This window comes from Gadus chalcogrammus, chromosome 13 (genome assembly GCF_026213295.1).
Source record: "Gadus chalcogrammus isolate NIFS_2021 chromosome 13, NIFS_Gcha_1.0, whole genome shotgun sequence".
NCBI lineage: Eukaryota > Metazoa > Chordata > Actinopteri > Gadiformes > Gadidae > Gadus > Gadus chalcogrammus.
The window spans coordinates 20,487,787-20,512,451 of NC_079424.1; the positions used below are offsets into that span (position 1 = coordinate 20,487,787).

The 24,665-nt window shown below is 45.2% G+C and overlaps 1 protein-coding gene across 6 annotated transcripts in view; it reads left to right on the forward strand.

Annotated features, from left to right (window-relative positions):
* The window catches only part of LOC130401431 (vitamin D3 receptor B), a 34,157-nt gene extending 10,399 nt beyond the window's left edge, over nt 1–23,758 (forward strand). For all 6 annotated transcript variants that reach the window (XM_056605167.1, XM_056605170.1, XM_056605166.1 and 3 more), the window contains 8 exons: nt 3,905–4,052; nt 6,034–6,164; nt 8,420–8,616; nt 10,018–10,117; nt 10,987–11,167; nt 13,781–13,932; nt 15,624–15,740; nt 16,513–23,758. In XM_056605167.1, the coding sequence (XP_056461142.1) occupies nt 3,907–4,052; nt 6,034–6,164; nt 8,420–8,616; nt 10,018–10,117; nt 10,987–11,167; nt 13,781–13,932; nt 15,624–15,740; nt 16,513–16,766 (1,278 nt within the window). In that variant the 5' untranslated portion in view covers nt 3,905–3,906 and the 3' untranslated portion in view covers nt 16,767–23,758. The remainder of the gene's footprint in view (nt 1–3,904; nt 4,053–6,033; nt 6,165–8,419; nt 8,617–10,017; nt 10,118–10,986; nt 11,168–13,780; nt 13,933–15,623; nt 15,741–16,512) is intronic.
* The last annotated feature ends 907 nt before the right edge of the window (nt 23,759–24,665 follow it).

The window sequence follows — 24,665 nt, forward strand, 5'->3', positions numbered from 1 at the left end:
TGAAGCGATTATCGATGCATCTCGATGCAACAATTTTTTTTATGTCCATTTCCATGCGTGATTTTCAAAAATATATTTACATCTGGGTTTGCTACTCAGAGTTTGCTAATCACTTCCTACTTTTGTGATGATCATTAATGACATCAACAGACTTATCTAATATTTCATAGAGAGAGAAAGAGAGGAAAGCTTTTGTCACAAATATGACTTTCTATGAACAATGCAATAATCAATGCAGCTTGCATTATAACACAATATGGAAGCATGCAAAAAATAGGTTTCAGTTTTATTTTATTTCTAATCTTTCTTTTCTATTAGCCTGGTCCTACCAGACCATCGTACTTCATTTCATTTGTACAGAAGGTCTGGAACTGCTCAATTGACAAACGTTCACTCACTTGGAGGCGGGTGTCTGTAGAAGTTTTAAAATGATTGGATCTGCCCAGTGCCACTCTGGATCTGCCATAACCAATCGCATAGCGTTTGGTCGTGACGTATGTCATGCGACGGGACCGGCTCCTTCACCACTAACGGAGCCAGCTGGAAAAGCAAACTTTTCCCGAACCCGGTGGGGAGAGGCGCCACAACATCATGGCCACCAACAAAACTCTGCAAAGCTTGTTCTTGCTCCGGCTTTAATTGATCGATTTTTTGGCAGCGATCCCACAACAGACCGAATAGCTTCTCTCATCCTTCTCCATTGTCTTCCTCTGACTACAACTGAAACTGGCGCGCGACCTAGACGTCATCGTTCTCAGCCACTCTCTCTGTTCGCTGATTGGACCGCCAGAAATCTGGTTTACATGGAACACATTTACATTAAGCAGACCCAGACCTAGTACTGAAGTGAAATGAAAATTGAGCGGAAAGTAGGTAGGTGGGCGGTGCCAGGCTACTTTTCTATGTCATTTAAGGAAAAGCTGCTCTTGAATTAGAAGGAGTTCTTGTGTCTGGCTGTGAGTTAGCACGCATGCTATGCGTAGGCTGAATCACAATCGTGTCAAGACAATTTATTTAATTTTTTTAATTCAGATTATTATTTTTTTCTGCATCGAGACAGACTCGTTCTAGCGAGAATCGCGATGCATCGAAGAATCGATTATTTTTCCCGCCCCTAGTCACTGCCGTGATGACATTCAGCCGTTGGCGAATCAGCACGCATAAACACTTGCATTTTACTTTTTAAGAGAACAATGTCCGCATTTCACTTCTTAACCAGCACCATTAAAATGGTGTGTGTGTGTGTGTGTGTGTGTGTGTGTGTGTGTGTGTGTGTGTGTGTGTGTGTGTGTGTGTGTGTGTGTGTGTGTGTGTGTGTGTGTGTGTGTGTGTGTGTGTGTGTGTGTGTGTGTGTGTGTGTGTGCGTGCAATGTAGACGCATTGCCTCTAGCTGTCTTCTAATCAATGTGCCCACGCTGCTTGCTTCGAGGGGGTGATTGATGGGACCAAATCAGAAGGGGGGGAGGTTCTGATCGATACTTAGAATCTTTTTTTTGTTAACAAGGTTCCTGTTGAGTATCCATTTCTTTATAACAGTTAAAACCTCACCCCAAAACATGGAGATTTATAGTTTAGTAGAAAAATAGGGTCTTCTTTAATTAAGTGAAAGCGCGTCTGGCAGCATCTGTTACGCTCTCTTCTTCCAGAGGCTGAAAGCATGCAAATCACCCTGTTCCCAATCATGTTTCAAACATAATATAACCATTAGCAGATCCAGTGTAAGGCTTCTAGGCATGTTTGAGTAATTGACTAGCGATTAATCTTGGGCATTATTGTGTTATTACAGTATACCAGGATATTCACCAACACCGAAGGTAATATTCAATACTGTTGGAACGACACTCTTGCCACTTTTTGGAAATATGGAATTCGATTTTGCATTCAGTTAAGTTTTAAGAATCAACAAAATGAATTTAATGTATGCTAAAGGTAATTAGTGAATTGTGCCTCTATTCTTCTATCTGCAGCCTGATTTCGCTAGTTGGAACTAGCGGTCACAGCGCTGCCATTTTGGCGCCTTCAATATCAGAATCAAATGACGTGTGCTCAAGCAAATCACACTGTCTGTGAAAAGGTTCTCTAGCCTCAGATGACAGCAGTTGTCAGTAAGCACTCCCCAGATCATAAAGTGCTTATAATGAGACATACTTTGAGATGGATATACAGTTTTATCTCAGTTGGCCAACCTCTCTGGTGAGGAACATCTATTCAATACAAAGTTGTTGATATTCAGTAGTAAGACCACAGATATGATTATTATTGGAGACCAGTTGGTGAATCCAAAAAGTATCCATTTTCTCTTTAAAATCTTAAGAAACAGAAATGCATATTCAGAAAACCAGGGGACACCTGGGTCGAGGGGGTTGTAGGAATATAGGTTTCAAATGTAATGTTTTCGTAACTTTGGAAATGGCTGGCTGACATTTCTTTTCCACTTTTAATTAGAAGTGAATGATGGATTGGTGTGTCAAACTATTTAAATTATTCAGCTGAGTCTCTACCTGATTTGTTGTGATTGGTGAGTTTGTTGAGATTGCTATTGGTTCCAGCTCTCTCGTTCTCTCTCCCTATCCCCACCATCTACAACGGTCTTCTCCCACTACAATGGCTGTGCAAAGAAAGGGAAGAGAAAGAGACGTTGTAGAAAAGGACAGTTGTTTGTTTATATGTATCCCAGCCTTGTGGTGACATGTCTTTTTCTCTCCCTCGCAAGACTCTTGAGTGAAATAGATACATGATCCACAGTGTAATCAAATGTAACCTAGATCCAGCGTGTCGGAATGGGACACAAGGCTTTTTTCCACTTGACTCATGTCGCTCTGCTCCCTAGGGATAGAAAACAGCAGACTTTTAGTTCACCTCTCTGAGTGGACTGTGGACTGGGCGGTCCACAAGTAGACCCCAGAACCCGGTGGGGAACGGAGAGATGGCGTGTTGTGTTTTCATGTGCTGCTGCTGTTTGGTGCCTCCCACTCCGGAGTGGTGCTTTGACAACAGCGTTTGTGTGATTTGAATACAAAGTGGTGATGAAATCTACAATATTAGCACTCAGTATGCGTGTATGAGACAAAACGGCACAAACAAGAGCGGTGTGGAGCCTTCATGGGGGAAGGTATGAGTTTACGACAAGCCAACAATAATGGTACAAGTCAGAACAGGTCAAATCAATACGGCCCTCAAAAGAGCAGGAGCAAGGCTGGGTTTTATCTGGATCTGAACATAACTTGTCACCATGTCTGAAGTCGCTGGAACATGCAGAGTGCATTTATTGAAACCTACTGGGGATATACAGATGTAAATAAAAAACAACAGTAGTTACCTTTCAACATGTACAAAATATATGTTCCAGAGATGATCATTTTGCCTGGGTTTTATTGAACATGGACCCGGCCCTGGACATGTCCTTATGGTTTATTATTGGAGCGCTGCTTCGTACTTTGTAATTCTCCTAATTTTGAGGAATTTCCAAAAGATTTTCATAACCTGCTCTGTTGTGCAATTGGGATTATAGTTTAAGGGTTGTTTACTAGAAACGTCTTAAGTGAAGTAAGCAGAACCACAGGTTCAGCAAACCACCTAGTGCACGGAATGTATTTTTGTTTCCTATGAAATCTGATCTTGTGATTTATGAAAATGTTATTTGAAATGTTTAAAAATGTATCAGAAAACAACAGCCTGCATCCTCTACTCAGAACAAAAAACAGAGAAACAAGTTCTCATTTGAGGTTCTAGCTCACTTGAATAACAGTGATAAGTGTTACTGTTAAGGTTTTATTATTAACGTGAACCAACAACCGCATCCAAGACTAAACACACTCATGCCGAAGGTTTAAGCGTTATCCTCTCCCCCGTTGTCATTTATTTTTCTGAACACGTTTCTCATATCCTTCCTTCCTCCTTCTAGTGATGGAATCCACGGCTGTGAGCACCTCCACTCTGGCCCCTGATGAGTTTGACAGGAATGTGCCGCGCATCTGCGGTGTGTGTGGAGACAAGGCCACAGGCTTCCACTTCAACGCCATGACCTGTGAGGGCTGCAAGGGCTTCTTCAGGTAGGCTGGGTTGCAGAAGTATGCCACATGCATGGCCGGGAGCAGAACTACACCGCCACACAACGGGGGCGTAAACATGCACTTGTTTTAGAGTCATTTTGACAACATTTTATAAATATATTTTACGTTATGTTGATCTGTATTTTGGCTAAGTCTAAGTCTGCGTATCGCTGCTGCGATGGTGATGCCTTCAAAGCATCACAAATCTTGAAAAGCAGCTCATGTCGTTTGAAAGTGGCTTTTTAAAGTTGGAAAGATACATTAGACAGATATTCAGGCCCTGAAAGTGAATAAATAGATGCATTATGAGATGAGATTACACCGCTAATGGTTTATACCTGCCAGGTAAAAGGGCAGCAGCACTGTACACCATCATTTGGTCAATATATACGTGACAAAATACAAAGGACCCTTAGTGTACCTGAACATGTGGCCGTCATTGGTAAAGCAATTGCATATATGTGTTAATCTAGCGCATGCATGCATATCAAGGACCGCGCAACCATAGCAATCCAATTGATGTATCGTGGTTTATAATCTTCTATTTATTAGCAGAACGAATAGGTGAAAAACATTAAACCGAACCAACATGGCTTTATGTTAAACACTAAATAAATCAAAAACAACTCCTGTGATTCCCATCACATCAAATGCCTGGTTTCAAAGGTCTCTCAAACATTTTAGAGGTCATGGCCTGTTTACTCGAACGCCTTGAACCGACCCAGGCCGCTGCATAGACTCAGTGATTGATATCACAAATATCAGAAATGTATTTCTAAAACATATCCCGGTTATGGCGGCAGGTTTTATCGCGATAACTATAAATATGGATTTATCGTCCAGCGCTACGACCCAATTCACACAAGACTCAAAATGCCACCTACAGTTCTACCAAAGGCCATGAAAAGCGACGGGCAACTTTAACGCTCCAAACATCCACATCATCAGCCCATATATTTCACACTTATGGACGAGGGATCCGTCAATATCACGCAAACCTCGGCCAAATCAAAATCACTTCGTGGGATATTGTGGACACATCACAGGTACTCTGCTAATGAACACCCCCATGGTAAGGGATTACCAGGGTGTAAGTTGTGAGGTGTGCACTATGCCTGCATGCGCACTTCTCCGCAGTGTTGACAGTCAGCAGGAGATAAAAAAAAAAAGGGGATGTTTTATAATCTCCCCACTCATCCCTCACTTGGCCCTTGTCTTGAACTCTGTGTGTGTGTGTCTGTGTGTGTGTGTGTGTGCGCACGCTTTGCTTGTGTGTGCAGGTGCGTGCGGAAGCACATGTTTCCAGGATAAATGATCACACATTACATGTCTTCTTGGCGGGACTCTCGTCATTTCCCCCCTGTGCTTTTTGGCACACATCCATGTTTGTGCTTTGGGACTGCACTCAGGGTTTGAAGTGTACTGATGTTTAGCTAGACCGGCCTTGATTACATACTTACACCTGAGGTGTGTCGTGGCTGACGGATGAGCTCTGCTACACAAGGTGTTCCACAGTCTGTTGTCACACACGGATCTACGTAGATACACACACACCCACTGAGCCTGCTCCAAACTTTCGTCTTTATTGCCGATTTAGCGATTGAGTCAGCCTTATTTTTTTTGAGTCATTACTTAGTCAAGCAAAATTGGTAAGGGTAAAGAAGCAAATCTATTGCATCTCGTACCCTCACCCTTGCCCTAATTCGTCCTCATTTTCATTGCCCTTTTCGTACAGATGTCAGAAAAAAACAAAAGCCAGCTGTGCCTCACCTGTTTCACTTGTATGCCCAATCTCTCAATGGACACACTATTACACAAGGATATTGGAGTCAAACACGACGAGTGAAAGTGTTCCCACGATAAATCTGAACACTTGCGAAGGCGACACAAAAATCAAAGAGGTGTTCTAAGATCAACAGGAAGGAATGTTGATTCAGGGTCTTGACGACCAGGCACAATGACAGCCGTTTTCCCCCTGCAGGCGCAGCATGAAGCGCAAGGCCTCCTTCACCTGTCCCTTCAGCGGGAGTTGCACCATCACCAAGGACAACCGGCGCCACTGCCAGGCCTGCCGACTGAAGCGCTGCGTGGACATCGGCATGATGAAGGAGTGTAAGTGTGTCACATAGCATGGCTGCCCTTCTGTCCCCTGGGTTACACACACAGGCGCACGCACGCACTTACATTCACCTGCATTCAAACAGGCCAGTGTTGTTTTTTCTCTCGCTCTCGCTCTCGCTCTCGCTCTCTGTGTGTGTGTGTGTGTGTGTGTGTGTGTGTGTGTGTGTGTGTGTGTGTGTGTGTGTGTGTGTGTGTGTGTGTGTGTGTGTGTGTGTGTGTGTGTGTGTGTGTGTGTGTGTGTGTGTGTGTGTGTGTGTGTGTATGTCCTACTTTTGCTCCTCATGCAGTATATAGAACGCTATGCATTACATGTTTTATTCTTTCTTAGCTCAGTTGAGTCTCCCGCTTCGATGCTCTAATTAATCTGTCACAGGCCACTGACATTTGACCGTAGGTTAGTTATTACACTCTGCCTATATAATGCTTGTTTTACACCAGCTATGCTCGTATTCAGATAAGGATCAAAGCCATCCGCTTTGAATGGGATGTTTTAGTCCAAATGTGTCTTGTTTTTGAGTTGGCCGGAAAAAAACAACAACCTTATATAACGTGAGTGTGGGGCAAGTATCAGTGAGTCTTTGCCACCAGTGGAATGTTGACATGGTCTATTTGAACTGCAGGGCCTCCCTGCAGTGTGTACAGCCGGAGCACTGTGAAGTTACGAGAAGAACACCTGCTCATAGGAAAAATATCCAGCTCTCCACAACCTCGGCTGTTTGTTTTAATGAACCTTTTGTTGGCCGCTAAAGCTTTCTTGCCTTCTCCCGATATCCGGATATTGTCCTCCGAGGTCGGCTTTGAAGCATATGCCTCTCGTCCCCCTCTTTCCAAAAAGGGGGGGTATTTCTGGGGAAATCATAACCTTGATATACACCGAATACATCCTTTGCTGTACAGGAGTCCTAATGCACATTGTACTTTGTCCTAAGAGGGAGACGTGTGTGTGTGTGTGTGTGTGTGTGTGTGTGTGTGTGTGTGTGTGTGTGTGTGTGTGTGTGTGTGTGTGTGTGTGTGTGTGTGTGTGTGTGTGTGTGTGTGTGTGTGTGTGTGTGTGTGTGTGTGTGTGTGTGTGTGTACGTGCTAATTCAATAGCTTGAACAACATGGAGGGAGCAGCACTGAGACAATGCGTTGCGTTGTTCAGTCTCCATATGGACCCCCTTCCTCCCCCCTCTTCCTCCTCAGAATAACAACCCCCCCCGCCAGCCCCCTCTCTTCCACAAGTATGGATCCTTCACAAAACCTGACTGTGTTTCCACCTCTTCTCTCCCTGAATTAGGAGGGTTCTACACATTTATTTGCAAGTCAATGTTTTAGTTTTACAATACTTGATTTTTAATCAAGCTCAGTGTGAATGTGCACGGGCAAACCACCACGTTACAACTGCAGCGTCGTTGCATTGATATTTAACACTGCTGTGTACGCACGCTCAGGCAATCGAAGCTGTCCAAGTGCTCACACGCCCCTTAATGCAATGTGAATTTAAAATGCTATTTCTCCACCCATGCTGGTCCATATTCTCTTCCCCTGAAGCCACAGACCAAGCTCAATCGTAGATTGAACGTTGGTCTGGGGCAGCTGCCGTCATTTTCTTCAGCACGAGGTGGGATCAACGGGCCTAGTTCAACTGACTAGTCTGTACACAATTTGCTGCCTCCGCTTCCCTGTCGTCATTGTGTTAAACCAGCCAATAGCCAGGGGGAAAAGCCAAGCTTGGTGATCGGCTCCCGTAAAAACGTATCGGAGGCAGAAAGAAATGCATTTCTCTTCTTCAGACCCTTGTGCAGGGCGAACTCAAATCGCCAGCAGAATGGGTGGGGCTACCCAGTCTAGTTGTATGCACCTTTCTGGTGGTGGTTCCCATGATGCGTTAATTTTTTCAGTGAGGGCGATTTGGCCCTCACTGAATCCTTACCTGTACATCATATATTACCGTGCCTAACTGTCTTCGATCCACCCCATCAATCAAATCCATCTCTCCCAGTCACTCACATCTGCATAGTTTAACCCAAGTCTCCACTTCTTTACTCAATCTCCACTGTGTCCAGTTGGATGTGGCTAAACAAACTTTGTGTGAAAATTATTTTATCAGGATTAATGAACTTGACAAATTTCTCTCTCTCTCTCTCTCTCTCTCTCTCTCTCTCTCTCTCTCTCTCTCTCTCTCTCTCTCTCTCTCTCTCTCTCTCTCTCTCTCTCTCTCTCTCTCTCTCTCTCTCTCTCTCTCTCTCTCTCTCGGCCCCACAGTTATCCTGACGGACGAGGAGGTGCAGAGGAAGAAGGACCTGATCCAGCGCCGCAAGGACGAAGAGGCGCAGCGCGAGGCCCAGAGGGAGGCGCGCAAGCCCCGCCTGACGGACGGCCAGACCCTGGTCATCTCCACGCTGGTGGAGGCGCACCACAAGACCTTCGACGACTCCTACTCAGACTTCTCCCGCTTCAGGGTCAGCCCCCCGCCCACACTCAGCCCTCCTGCCCAACTGGGCCCAGCATGTCCTCTGAAAAGCCTCACCCCACGTCATAACGACAAATAATCACACAAATAGTTGCTCAACAATGATCCAAACGACCATTCCTACCAAAATAATGCCTATGCACCCACACTTCTGAAACGGAGCTGGTCGTTGTGATGGGCAAGCCCCATAAGAAAGGTATCACGATCATTTGTGATCGTGATCTAGTTCATCGAGTTTAGGTCGCAGAATGATATGGCCTGTACTGTTGGAATCGCTGGCGTCGAGGCTTTCGCATTGCATATCGATCGTGCAAATGGAAAAACGTGAAAAATATTGGTTTTAGGCATTCAAACGTAGCCTACAGCATTGTTTGCTTCTACTAGGAGAAGATGACGAGTTAATTATGAAGAACCTAGCCGAGCCCAGCTCAAATCATCGTCTTGTCCTCAAAAAATCTTGACAACTCTAAATGGCACATGGTCGTGCTCAGTAGGACATATCTACAGAAGTACAAGCATGTTCCCCTCAAGTATGTGAGTTGCTGCGCGTTTTGAAATGGTGTAAAAGACGTGACTGCCTCAGTAACCGGGAGGGTCTCCGCTGGTTATTTATCTATACATTGTGTTTCTAGGTGAAATATCAACTCTGATAGGTTCCACGATGTCTGAAATGTTTAGCTTTCGTTAAATGCAGCTTTGGCTACAGTGTGGGTTGCGTCACAACACTCTAGTTGGACTCATGGAATGAGTCAATGAGCCGGAGTGAAAATATACCAAAATATACATTTATAATGTTCATCAATAGTCTTAAAACATGCATATATTTATATAACGCGCATATATTTCTTGAGAAGTTTGAAAACCACTGTCCTAGTGGATTTGGTTATTCATATATTATTATATTACACCACCTCAACATCTCCCCATGGTCGACCCCATCTCTCCACCTACGCCCGTTCAGCTCCTCCACCACCTCAGCACCTCCACCACCTGTTGGTCCTCACCTCCACTCCACTACCCTCTGTCACCCCTCCTCAACCCCCCCCCCGCCCCCACCCCCAGCTACAACAGTGTCCATTAACCCGATCTGTTTGCTCAGTTAATTCCACTTCAGTACATTTCACACGTTTTTATTTTTTACTCCTTGAAAGTCAACTCTGCATAATGAAAGTGACATGATGTCATACTTTCAAAAAGAGCAGAGGAATACATGCTTAATCATTACCACAACATTTAGCCCCGCACCAGCCCCTAAATGTAGTCATCATTAGGTGTGTTGTTATTTACATACAGCAGTGGTATGAATGGTATTTGAACATTGTGTGTGTGTGCGTGTGTATGTGTGTGTGTGTCTGTGTGTGTGTGTGTGCGTGTGTGCGTGTGTCTCTAGCCTCCAGTGCGCGAGGGCCCGGTGACTCGTAGCGCCAGCAGGGCTGCTTCCCTCCACTCTCTGTCTGATGCCTCCTCTGACTCCTTCAGCCACTCTCCAGGTACCCGCACGCGCGCACACACACACACACACACACACACACACACACACACACACACACACACACACACACACACACACACACACACACACACACACACACACACACACACACACACACACACACACACACACACACACACACACACACACACACGGAGACGGAGACACACACAGGGACAGGGAAGTATCCTATTGCGTGTCACACGGTTTAGTTTTTTCCCGAAGCACCCATACACAGGAAAGGATGTGTGGACACACTATCACTGTCCATGCGACGCGTGTGAAATCTGTGGCTTTCCTTCCATAAGATGGAAATCTTGTGACCACACTCAAGCAAACGCACCTCAGCAGACCTGGGACTCTGGGTGGTAAACATCAGTCCATTAATGCCTCTGCTGCTAATGGGCGGAGTAGAGACAGGCTCACACGACCACTGGCGCCCAGCCAGATCTCACCGGAGACAAATTACTTCTTAACAAGGCTGTAGTGTTAGCACTGTATGAACGAGGGGGTCATCCTGTAGCGGCATCATCTACTCCTCACAATCACCATCGTCACCACGGCGATGCTGGTGTGTTTGCATCCCGTTAGCTCCTTTGACTCTGTTTAGGGAGTTTCAGGGAATGCTTTTCTTCACGTTGCATACGGCGATTCTGACTGAGTATCTATCTCTCTCTCTCCGACAATCTCTTTTTTAACACCGTCGCTCTCTTTCAACCTTGTCTCTCCTTTAATCTCTACCCCTATTCTCTCTTGTCTCTGTCCATCTCATCCCCTTCTCTATCTTATTCTCCCTCTTTCTTTACCTCTTTTTCCTCCTCCTCCCCCCCCCCCTCCCTCCGTTTCTGGGTCTTCCCTGTCCTCCAGAATCAGTGGACGCCAAGCCGGTGAACTTCAATAACCTGATGATGATGTACCAGGAGCAGGGAGGCAGCCCAGACTCCAGCGAGGACGGCTCCCGCCTCTCCATGCTGCCCCACCTGGCCGACCTCGTCTCCTACAGCATCCAGAAGGTCATTGGCTTTGCCAAGATGATCCCTGGCTTCAGGTGTGTTGGTCTGCATGTCTGTATCTGTGTGAGCAACGGGACTTCCTGCCCCGTTGCTCTTAATTTTTTTCGGTGTTGAGTAGCAGTCTCCCTACGTTCCTCAGTAAATACTGCAGCCATGTCAGGAATCTCGCTGGAAAATGTTCTGACTTTAAATCACCGTTGTAAAACTCAGTCACATGGACAGCTTTAAGGGTTTGGGGGAGATGAGCGTATGTTCCCTGTTTTTCAGACTTGGCTTTTGGACATGTCGTACTTTGTCCCTATGCTAAATCATTTTCCTGTACCAATGGTACAGGAAAATGATTTAGTATAGGGACAAAGTAATATATGTAATTTGCATGTATACTTGTACTGTACCATACATGCGAGGCGAGTAATCAGGGCGGTTGACGCGCGGCGGTGTGCAAGCACCTTTACAAATGGGCCACCATTATGAAAGGGAACTAAACAGGCTTTCCAACGGTATACGATTTATTGCCAAAAAGCAGTGTTACCACAGAGAAATAATTGACCAAATTGACAGTGTGTTTGCTATAATCGAGAGGCCCTCAACGACAAACACAGTTACAGCCTAATGTTCTCTCGGTGTGACTTCCCCCAGGGTGCCACAGTCCCATGTGCACTTACAGTTTTCACGGCAACCAAGCTGCTCTCTCATGATCTCCTTATGCATGCCGTTCAAAATAAGCTTCATTCATGAGAAGATACCAGTACAGTTGTGTGACCGAAGGAGGGCTGTCCAACATGTTGGACAGGAAGTCTATAGGATGTCTGACCTTTTACAGTTGACTACTCTGCGCCCCTCAGAGCGGTATCAAGACCAAGGGGGCGTTATTATCTCAGCTAGACTGTGATGGGGCTGTCGAGACCCTAAGCGATTCTTACCACACCTCCTAAACAAGGCCGACGTGTGTGTGTGTGTGTGTGTGTGTTTCTATGTGCATTATTACATTGCATAAGTTACAATGACAAATACTATTCTACCAAAAATGAAACGTTTCTTAATTTGCATGGAAACAAACCAAAACCAACCAACACATACCTTGTTATCGTTCAATTTAGCGTGTTTGTGTGCACATGTTTGGGCGTGTGTGTGTTTGTGTGTGTGTGTGGGTGGGTGTCTGTGTGTGTGGTTGGGTGTGTCGACATCAACAATCAGTCAGTGTCCCGGGGTCAGCGCCAGAGTCAAGACGAATACAAGACTGGGCCTGTCTTTCCTGAAGTTGTCATTCCTCCCGCCACAGAGTGATGGAAGTTGTTAAATTAGTGCTGGAATGTTTGTCCACTTATGATCTGCCCCCCTAAGCCTCTGAGAAGCTCCTCTGCCCACTCGCATATCTCCCCTAAAAATACACACGTCTCTCCTCCTGACGCAGAACCCTTAGCGCTTTGTGTCAGACGGCGAAAACACTTTTTACATTCTTGGCGGGCCCAGCAGGGCCACGTCTGTGGCGCGGCGAGTACTTCTTATTAAAGTCTCCTGTTGTCTTCTGAGGCAGGGAATACAACGTTTAGTCGCTACTACAGGACATGTGGCCATCACTGGAGTGTCGGGTTTGTGGACTTTATTTTTATACCAGAAGTATTCATTATACTCGATATGAATCAGTAAGTCCCTACCCTGAACAGATTGTACTGAATACAATGATTCTTTCTGAAGAGAGGTGGTGGTGGTGGCGTATAGTTGATGGCGGAAGGTTGCTGAGGTAATGGCTCAGAACATCATTCTTTATGAACAGGGATATCGACACGACGGTGACAGCTGGTTAGAATAATGAGATCCAAGGGGTGACACACTACCAGGCCTGTTCCTGGTCGAACAAACCGCCCTGAGCTACCTTATTCTGAACTATGTCTGTTGAGGCCAGTGGCATCAAACATATGCCCCCGGTAATATCATCATGTGCATTTCAGCAGTTTAAAATAGATGCGGCATCCACTGGATGAGTTCTGGCAGTATTTCCCCTGTATGCATTCAGCAGCGGTGCAACGCTGCTGCTTGATAGTCAGCGCCACTGCAAAAAACGAACAAACAGAAGTAACCATTTAAAGGGGTATTTTTCAACTTTTCCTTCCGGGGGGGGGGGGGGCATGCTCCAAGACCCCCTTAGCATTGCTAGGTTACCAACTCACAACACCACTGCTACAAAAAAATCTAGGGGAAACACTGGCTCTGACCAATATCATTTAAGATCAATGTATATCATACATGTCCTTACATAAGACATCTGTACTATACCATACTCATAGTTACTTAATGATTAGTGGCTTCTGCCAGCTCCATCTAAATGTAAAGCCATTGCATGTATATTTCATATTCAATCTAACGTGAGTCTTCAAATGTGTTTTTGGCCTCTGACGCTGCCGGTCAAAGCGGTTCTTCAATTTAAAACTTAAAACGGCTGAAACCCAAGTGAAAGTGAACCCCTAAATCCTTGTGTTCTTTTGTTTGCTCTGGTTACGTCAGGCCACCTCCACCGATGGCCATGTGTTTTGAATCCTTGTTGTGGGTCAATGGGGGGGGGAGGGGGGGGGGGGTGTGACGGCGGTGGCGCGGTGGGGTGTTCAGTTGCTGTATCATATCCATGTTGACACCCTGCCGTCCCCCAGGGAGCTGACCGCCGACGATCAGATCGCCCTGCTCAAGTCCAGCGCCATCGAGGTGATCATGCTGCGCTCCAACCAGAGCTTCAGCCTGGAGGACATGTCCTGGAGCTGCGGAGCGCCTGACTTTAAATACCAGATCAGCGATGTTACCAAAGGTCAGCCTCTACCCCCAACACAACGCAACACAACACAACACAACACTGGGCGCTGCACTGTGCCCCAGCCCAGGGGGTGCTTAAGACATAACTTACCCTTTTGCTCTGAGGAAAGGATTGTGCAGTGGATAAAGTGTAGGACCCCACGAGTCAAAGGTTTGGGGTTTGATCCCCACGGTCGGCCCCCCATGGTCCACAGCCTGGCCCTACATGTAGACACCCTCGGGCAAGACGCCTACCGTTCATTCAGTCATGTCTCAGACACTCGACATGAGTGATGACCTCTGACCTTGTGTTCTGTGCTAGTACCTAAGGTACAGGTCATCATGGAGGCCTACAGGTAGAAGCTGCAGACATGGGGAATGGAACCCAGCAGCTTCTTGGCCGGGGGTCAAACACCCGTTCCATTACACTTCCCCATTCCCCTTGAATGAACATGAACCATGCTCCCCGATTCCCCGGGAGTCGTGTTTGAGATCAAATTGGCTGCTGATTGGCTGAATAGTTGTAGTTGCAGTAGCTGCCGAGGTGTGGATTCCTGCTTGTGCAGCGCAGCGACACACCTCTGCACTGCGCCTGGGGGGATGTACTAGCTGGACCTCGTTAGTGTGGGAGTGTGAGAGGCGAGGTTACTCGATCTGGCACGTGTACACAGACACGTGCACGATGCTAATGCACCTATTTGCTGTGGAACCGGTCGGACACATCTGCAGCAAGCCCCTCTGGGCATGGTTTTCGTTTGCCTTTTTTAAACAAGTCCCCTCTTTCTGAGATCAACCAAAGAATGTCACTCCTGACCTGTTCGACACACAAAGCCCCCATTGTCTGGAGTGGCCGTAAGAATCTGTTTTTCCTCGGCTCCTTCGCTAAATCACTGCGACGTTGTTGGTCTTGGGTCCTGATTTGGACTTGGAATAGTTTAATTGTTAAGTAATTAAATAATTTAACTCAAAGCATTGAACTTGCAGATGAATTCTCAAGCTGGCCATTAGTTCACCATTACCACCCACAAATCTGCATCTTAACAAGGTGTAAAAAAAGAATCATTCCCATTGTAACCAATCCACAACCAGAGTAAACTAAACGTTTTCTCGTCCGTCATTCCACAAAAGAGGAAAGGGTGGAGAAACCTCTAACCAGATCAACAACAAGGCATCAATCACCGTCAGCCATCACCAGGCTCTCTGGGGGGGGCGGGGGGAGGCTGCCTGTTCCCCAGGGAGTGGCCCGCTGCACAGGGCTGGGGGGGTTCTCAAGCCAAACAGGGACACGGGGTTCATGTGCTTATTGTGTGTTCATGTGTTCCTCACATGGTCATCACGCATTGATATGTCAATCACATGTGCATGTGTTCATTGTTCATTCATGCATACAAACATGTGTTTGTGACGTGTGCGCATCATGTGTTCATATGCATATAAATGGGATGTATTTACAATGTTTCTCTGTATTCATACACCTGTTCATGTGTTCATCATGTATACACACATGTGTTCACGCTCATATGAACGTGGTGTATTCCCAATGTTTCCCTGTATTCATACACATGTCCACATGTCTATCATGCGTTGATGCGTTCATCCTATGTTCATACACCTGTTCATGTGTCCATCCTGTGTCCATCCACCTGCTCCCGTGTCCATCATGTGTTCATCCACCTGCTCATGTGTTCATCCTGCGTTCTCCTACAGCCGGTCACACTCTTGAGCTGCTGGAGCCTCTGGTGAAGTTCCAGGTGGGCCTGAAGAAGCTGAACCTCCACGAGGAGGAACACGTGCTGCTCATGGCCATCTGCCTGCTCTCTCCAGGTAGGCCCACGGCCAGGGGGAGGTGGGGGGGAGGGCAAGGGGGAGGTGGGGGGAGGGAGGGGGAGAGCGGATAGGCCGCCTCCCACAACATGCATGTTGGTTATTTTTGTCACGAGGGTGGGTTCATGAATTGTTCATGCCTTGATCCTACTTTGACGTGGGCTTTTTTCACCGTGTGTACGAGAAGTGTTTTGAACGGCAAAGCCGGCAATGATTTGAATACGGGGACGCATTTTTGCACATTAATGAATCATCAACCCAATGCCGGTCTCTCGACTTCTCTCTGTGTTTTCGCAGATGTGTGTACGTGTCTGTGTGGGCGTTGTAGTTTCATGGTAATGGGCCGTTCGTGTTTATGTGTGTGTGTCGTATGCATTAACATCAGCCTTTAGAACATATATTATGTATATGTAGTCAAGTCATGCAAGGGAACATGTGCAGCTGAACAGATGTTGCGTGCCCTGGCCCTTTATGAAGCATTTCCATTAACTATGCAGTTATATCCGCTCCCTGTGGTAATATGGCACAGATTATGGTCAATGACTCGACCATAACAGTGGAAGTAATGATAAAGAAAGCCTGGGTGTTATCCTCGAAAAGGTCTCCAGTGGTAAATAATAGTTATAAACATGTTATATAAAGTCAACAGGGTTTATGGTTGTCCTTCCACCTCAGAAGTGGGTGACACCCACAAGCCAGATGTTTGTCAAGCCCATTTCCATTCCGTTGCCCTTTGGACATCTTCGTCACCCTGAACCCCCCCATCCCACAGACCGCCCCGGGGTCCAGGACCACGCCCGCATCGAGGCCCTGCAGGACAACATCTCGGAGACCCTGCAGGCCTACATCCGCCTGAGCCACCCGGGTGGCCGGCTGCTGTACGCCAAGATGATCCAGAAGCTGGCGGACCTGCGCAGCCTGAACGAGGAGCACTCCAAGCAGTACCGCTCCCTGTCCTTCCAGCCCGAGCACAGCATGCAGCTCACCCCCCTGGTGCTGGAGGTGTTCGGCAGCGAGGTCTCCTAGAGCTGTCCTCCTCAGAGAGGAGCCCCCCCCGCCCCCCCCCGTCCCACTCCGTGAGGTCAGGGGGAGGCGGGTAGAGAGAGGGGGTAGGAGGGAGGGCCAGGCAGGAGGGGTACAACGTGGGAGGGAGGAGGCAGAGAAGGCGCTGGATGAAGTTGTGGTTTTTAAGGAGAAGTGTGTGTTTTGTGTCTATCAGTAGGTCTGTAAGAAAGTCTGTGTGTGCGCTCGTGTATTTAGTGGGAGTCGGTTGTGTGGTATAACAGAAGTTTGTCCGAGTGGGACCTTGATATGGCCGAAGTGGTCCAGTGGGGAGTAGGCAAAGATGAGGAGAGAGAGAGCTACAAGGAAACTCCACGTCTCTCTCACACACATACACACACACACACACACACACACACGCACGCACGCACGCACGCGCGCGCGCGCACACACTATACCTAGACATCAAACTTCTGCCTAAAACATATTTGACGTAGTGTTTTTTTGTCTGTATTTAAATGAAACTGCTGCTTACCACACCTGGACAGTATATGTACACACATCCACACAACAAGCATACTCAATTTTTTAATTTAGCCATTCAGTTTCAACTACCTCTTGGTTTTGCTTAGGGTTGTCTACATGCACATCGCCTATGTAAAACAGTACATTTCTTCCACACAAACAGTGACACACATAAGGAAATGCAGTCGAATCTGTGTTGAATGCCTGTACATTAGTCTTGTCGACGACGCTGTGTACATATGACTCTGTATGTGCTCGAAACATGCGCCTCCCGTCGCCTCTCACCTTTCACCAGAGGTGCAGCCTGCTACATTCTCAAAAAGCTTCCACAATCTACAGAAACGACAACATAAGGAACCGCACCAAGGCCTTCTCTCGCATGCAGTCACACACTACATGCTTTTTTTTATTTTGCTGTTTCGACTTGCCTCAAAGGACTTATGAAGGAAAGGATGGGTGCACACCTGGGGGTTTTAACGACAGAGAGCAAAATCTAGCCTTCTAATTTAGCGGGGTTGTGCCGTGGTTTTTATTTGGGATGGGTGGTTTTGAGGTGAGAATTAGCCACTAAATGTGTTTTACACTGCTAACTGTCAATCAAACCAGGCCTGCATTCTGGCCGGTTTCTCGTCTCTTTTTTCAAATCAAGAGTTTGCTGTAAATAGTTAAATTGCCTCACATTGTATTGTATCCGTAAGCACTGTTATTCAACCTTTTTTCTTTTGTATTTGTATATGTTCTGTAATAGATTTTAAAGGGCTACAATGCCAAATCTAACTGGAACAGTAAAACAAGGCCAAAGCAAGCTAGCAACTGGCCTAACTTGTATTATAGAAGCAAACATACCATACCAGGAATTGGCATCGATGCAGATGTTTTATTGCGATGGATGCTTTTTATTATCGACAAAAACTTCAAACCTTAAAACGATTCCATGAATTGTTTCTCCTCTGTGTACAGTGAGCTGGGTGGCAGGAGAGCTCAATAAGCTGCTTCAAACCTCCTCAGATATCACCCCTTTCGTTTCTGACTGGGAAGTGGAATTTGTAGAATGTCCGAGGGTCTGGCCTTCAGAGCGCGCCTCTGACGCCCAGGTCCTCCCGTTCGATTAAGTATGCTGCGCGGCCCCCTAGTGGCCGCACCCTGTAAATACCAGGTGTATATTGTTTTTTTGTTTCTTTCTTGCGCAGCTGTACATAGGGCTAGGTAGATATTACTAGAAGAGTAAAAATGCATTCTATATTTGCAAATATGATATTGTTGCTTTTCTTTTTTTGATGACTGGTTTCTTCCTTCAAACACTTTGGTCTTTTGGACTTTATTTGTTTTTTTGGAGTGAATAAGCAAGGGGACAGATTATAATCGTAAAGGACGTGTTTGTTTTTTTGACACAGTGGTTCAGGGGAGGTGGGGGGAGGGAGGACTGGTTTGGTTCTGTTCCAAGTTACACTTTTTAAGATAAATAGGAAGAAAAGAGTGCGCTGTGAAGGATTACCATGCAGTGCTGCTCACTAATGTAAGCCATATAGATCACCAAGCTAGTTATACAACTCTTTATAGAAGACGTAGAATGAGGGAGATTCCGAGCCTTGGATATGCTGTTAATATAACCTTGTATACTTATACCTTGCATATCCCTGGCTTCTCATGATTCTCTTTAAGCCCCGCTTGTATAACCTATACCGTACCCTGTAACCTGCTATAAAAATCCTCTTCCTCTTCATCCTCAGGTGGCATAGGTGATTTTTTTACAAGTCCCAATTGTGACTAACGACATTTGAGGCCAGTAATGCTTGATTGGCTGCGGTTTGGGATATTAAGTAGTGGGAGAGTTGTTGAAGTGATATTTGTTTCCATTTGTCTTGCCACCACTTTGTGAGACAATGACCTCGAGGGAGCGAGGCAGAGAGAGAGACATCGGGCTAACCACAAGCTTGAGAGGGGGCCATTGACCCTTTGTCCTAAGGGACTTGGCGGTAGCTTCACGGCAGAGATGTGTGATAATGATAGTGGTGATAATAAACAGCGGAGGTGTTCTTGTAGGCGGAGCGAAGGGGTCTTAACGCGCCCCTCCATAGGTACATGCAACCTCGAGGGTGCTTAGGAACGCTGTTGAAACGTTGACAGTGGCTGAGGAGTTTCCTGCGTATGAGCGATGATTTATGTCCACAGATGGTGTGTCCAAAGGCCCCTTCCCCCCACCCCCCCAAAAATATCATGCTATGGGTCTAAATCTGGCGTCTCACTGGAATCTGTTGATTTAGTGGATTGTACATTCTCAGCACCCCTGTGCATGAGCTGGGTGTTGTGGTGTCGGGCCCCCTGGACGCGCCCCTGCCCCCTGACCAGGCTGTGATCCTGGCTAGGACTGGAGGTCATCAAGTGAAGTGTTGTAATTGTTGGTTATTTTTATTTTTCCTTGTTATAAGATCTAGTAGTTTTCAGCTGCTCCTATTTTAACCGACCTTAAGGAGAGCTCTACTCGCTTTGTTTTGTTTCAATTTCTTCTTATTTGCAGTTTTTCCGCAACTGTTGATAGAAAGGTTGGGACAATGTTTGTGTATGTTTGTCTTGCTGCCAATGAAACAACCAAAGCACCAGGGCTCACATGTAATTTAGGTCTGAGAGAATGGCAGATAACAGCAGGCACACTCAAAAATCAGTCCAACTGTGTCTTAAAACACGAGACATATACGTTCTACAAATATAGCTTGACGGTCAACATCATCAGAAGGATGGACTCCGCTCACCAAAGCAACTAAAACATCTGTTTATTGTTATCTTTCATTATTTCACAGCAACTTATCTGCTGACGATTCTTGTACGCAGGAGAAAACAAACCGTCACGAGACGTCCGTCAGGGTGTCTGCATAATGAAAGGAAACAAACAAACGTGTAGAATCAGGCCAGCCTTGTCCTCTCAGTCACCTCCATGATGGCTCCCATCCTAACAGATGACCATAATACAGCTAGCTAGACGCTCGGTTGGAACCGCACCTCGCGCAGCAAAGGAAGGCCCAGTATGGCGCTGCAAGCTCCCATCCAGTAAAATAAGTGGATTAACATGAATCCCTGGGCCCATTTGTTCATTAGTCATCTGATCGGATTACGGCCGATTGGATCAAATCTTGAAATGGGTGGTTCAAAATAAAAAAATGGATTCTGAAATCGGATTAGATCTCGTTGGTTTGATCCCAAAAATCAGGATTAGCCTGATCCCAGTGGAATGGTGGATTCAAGGAGGCTTTCAGGAACAAAATATAATACAATTATAAAAAAAAAAGAAAAAAAAAAGATATAATATAAAATTTGTATATTGTGGTGTATATATAAATTTATTTAATATTTGATTAATGAAATAGTAGACCCCAGGCTACCTATTAAGCCTTTCTATTCATTAAAGAAAACAAAATAAATCACGCCAATTGAAGTTAACATCAAAGAAAAGTCATTTGTTATCACTTATCATTAATTATATGAGACGAATCAGACAAAAGTAGTTTTATTCTACCTGTTGTTCTTTACATAGGCAGAAGTACTACATGGTGATAAATAGGCTAGTCCAATTTAGAGCACTTGTAATCCGGATTTGGTAATCCTGAAAGTTTGCATCTGGATCAAGGTGATCCAATGCAATGTGGCTTTGTAAAACTGGCACACAAGTAAAATGGATTACCTGATCCTGGAGGGCAAAAAATGGGATTTCCAAATCCGGATCATTCTGATCCAGATTATATATTGAACAACTGGGCCCTGGTGTTGATCCAGTGCCCCTATTGGGAATTGTAATGGATGAAGATGTTGATGAGGATACTGCGATACTTTATATACACAAGTACCACTTGTACAGGATGTCAGGGTTGGGCGATAGGTTGCGACCCTCTGGGTTATTGAATATGACTTTTCAAGTACTCTTCTCAAGTCACAATGCTAATGCTTTGCGACGATTATTACCTCTGTAGATATGGCTGCGTTTTCCTTCTTTTCTCTTTCTCCGATCGAGATACAGTGTTGGTAGGAGTAGTAGACAGGAACGTGGATCGTTTGGTTATCCAGCAAGTGCCACAGGAGGGGCGTCCCTCTGCACACACACAGGGTAACAGAGGGGATTCACTTTGGGTACACACGGGAACCAAGCTGGGGGTCGAATCGAGGGGTGGTGATGCAGAACCGCTTTTATTTTGAAGTTGTTTGAACAATTTGAACAACTTGTTGAAATTAGGGAGAGTGTTTAGGCAGCCAACCGATATTATTCCCAGAGATTCTTAAATTCTATCTTCGGAAAAACAACAACCACAGCTTGTTCATGCATGTGAGGATATAGTCGAACGGGAATTAGACGCATCTCCAAGTTATTATAAAAAATTCTCCACTAAGCTGCTTCGAAACCATCAAATCTAACTTTACTATTTTTCTTATTATACTGGAACATTGAAAGTCTCATGGTAATGGGAATCTTTTAGAATGGTTTTTACGTAGGTTCGTAAGATACCTGCCATTGTAGAAATAATATTCATGACAACAATACCTGCAATATGAAAGTTAATGGTACACTATCACCAGCAAGCTTTACAGTTTATCATGTTTTATGTTTTTTTTGTATCATGGATGTACAAAAAACTATTACCATTACAAAACCGGTCAAGAGAGCATTTATTCTTGAATAATTAGCAGAGAACAGTTGGCCATCTCCCTCCTAATGGCTCAAGAGTAATTTTTCCAAAATGGGACAGGGATTGTAATGAGATCAATTCAATGTAGTTCTTAAAAAGGAGCGCCACGACTCGGCGCACACCATAATCTACCTAAAAAAAAAACTACCTCTTTTAGCTACAGATATTTGCTTTAGCATTAAGCAGTTGCCTCTGTTTTTACTTTTGTAATATTTGTATTCTTGTTGGTATTTATTGCTGTCTAATTAATCATCTTTAATGATTACCTCAGAGATATCTCATGCAGATTGGGAGTGTCTAGCTAATGAAGTCATTCGGTTTTTGTTTTTATTTTGTACAATATGTGTTTTTGTTCTCCTTTTTCTCTGACTAAGCATTACCTTTTCTATTTCATTTCTCTTTGTCATTTGAATACTTTATTTTTTACGCACAAAAACACCAGGACTTGTTTTCATATACAGTGCCTGCAGTCTGACCAATGGGACAAAGGCTGGCTCACGTGAGACTACATTTCCTCCAAAAGTAACATTCTTCCTCGCATGGCCCTCGCTTTCTGGCAGTTCCCGCCAAGAGTAGGTTGTTTTCAGCGGTGTAGTCAAGTGTTCCTTCTCGCCGCAGCGCGGGCATCTATTTTGTCCGCAACGCTTACGTTAGGGAATGGTTTGGAGTGAATGCAGCCCTTTAGACGGAAAAAACAAAAGACATGGATAATATATTTTTTTGCCCTGTGACGTTGAAACAAACGTTGCGTGCATGAGCCCGCCTATGTACCTTTGGCATGGTTTTCTGCTCGTTGAATATCCATCAGCCTTCCTACTATGCTCCCGCTGTCCACTAGGTGGCTCACTCACCCACACAGGACCGTAACGAAGGAGCTCGGTGGGAGGAGTTTCTAGAGAGGGTCAGGAAATGTGTTCCAATGCGAAAGCAGCTTTGTACTTAACAGCATCATTTAGTCACGGGTTGTCCACTGTACATACTCAAGACAGTAGTCCAGATGCGATACAACATACAGAATAGGCCTACTTGGCGGTGGCATTTAGTGGGGAATATAAAATCAAACAAGAAGCTTGTTGTACAATATTAATGGAACAACTACTCACTTTAAATTGAAACAAAACAAGTATTGTTTTGTCTGTGTTTTTTTCTTTTCTTCTTCTTTTCTTTTCTTGTTCTATTCATGTCAAACTGCTTCAGTTAAACACTGAATTAAATTTAGATGTTTATTGATCGATTAAACTAAGAAAACCGTGTGGCCACAGTTGTGCATCCCATAATCTGTGTTTCCATGGAAAACTTCTACAGCACAGGAAAGGGTTCTTACTGCGCCTTTTTGAATGTTCACCAGCTAACCTCTGAGATGAATAAGAAAATATGAATAAAGTTAATACAAAAAAGGACCTTTACTGATTTTTAAAAGATGTTCAGGATTGGCCCACTATTTAAAAACATTAGCACTCGTACCAATTATATGTAATAGTTATTCCTTAAGATAAAAACATTTGATTTGATATTGAATTGTAACCCTATCATTCAATCGAAAGCCTGAAACAACGAAAGCACTTATTGAGATGTCTGTAACATGCATATTTTAAGATGAATATTCTAGCCATAAACTGCCTGTTTAAATCAGCATGTCATGGCTCCAATTATTAAAGCAGTTAATTCATCTAATCTCTAACGTTATTGCAATGTATGTTTTTGTCCCATTTCTTTAAAAAAATATTATTCTTTTTCTATTTTAAATCGGTGTTTATGTAATGTTATTTTTGTCAGATGTTTTGCAAATCAAAAATAAACAACTACATAGTATTCAACTTTTTTTCTCTCTTCTTTGCTTTAAGCTACATTACACTTTTAAATGCTGACGAATTCACATTATTTTAATATCGGAAAGAACATATTCATCTTGAGATACAAAGTAGTCTACAGCTTTGGCGTTATTATCGAAAATCGAACCTTTACTGGACAACTTATTTTATTTACATTTTATATGCAATATTACTTCTCACAGACGCCTTCCCCATGTATCACATGTTTTAAGTGCATGGTGTGTGCATGCGTTGTTTAGCCACTAGAGGGCACTCTCATTGGCTTTTGTGAATGACAACGCCTCCATTGACCTTCATGGTCTCTTTAACACCAAGGTCAACCGAATGGATACAGACATAAAATGATACACTGCAAAGCTACACAAAAAATGTGGAGCAAGAGATTGTTTCCTGAAGAACTGACACGCTGGTCACCGATTTCATCAAAACAAAATACCCCTCGTTTTGTCAGTTAACTGGCAACCCCTCCCCTACCCTCCTTCACACAGGAGTAACGATTTTTCGAAACTGGAAAAAAAACTGATTTGAAATCGCGGTCGCTCCACAGCGAGCTCAGCCCCTGGCTGACACGATTAGCGAGGGGACGAGAGATTGCGTGGAGAACCGGCGTTGCAGGAGGAACAATGAAAGGTTATCTGTGAGATCCAGTCATCGTCTGTGACAGTTAGTTGTCAGTGTTGGTGAGGAGGCCGAGGGCCTGGTTTTGTCTGCTGATAAGCTTGTGCTTGGGTGAATTCTGGTCGACTGTTACCGAAGCCCCACTGTCTCTCCACGAGGGTGATGTCGAGCGTGGGGGGGGGGGGGGGGGGGGGGGGGGGGGGGGGGGGGGGGGGGGGGGGGGGGGGGGGGGGGGGGGGGGGGGGGGGGGGGGGGGGGGGGGGGGGGGGGGGGGG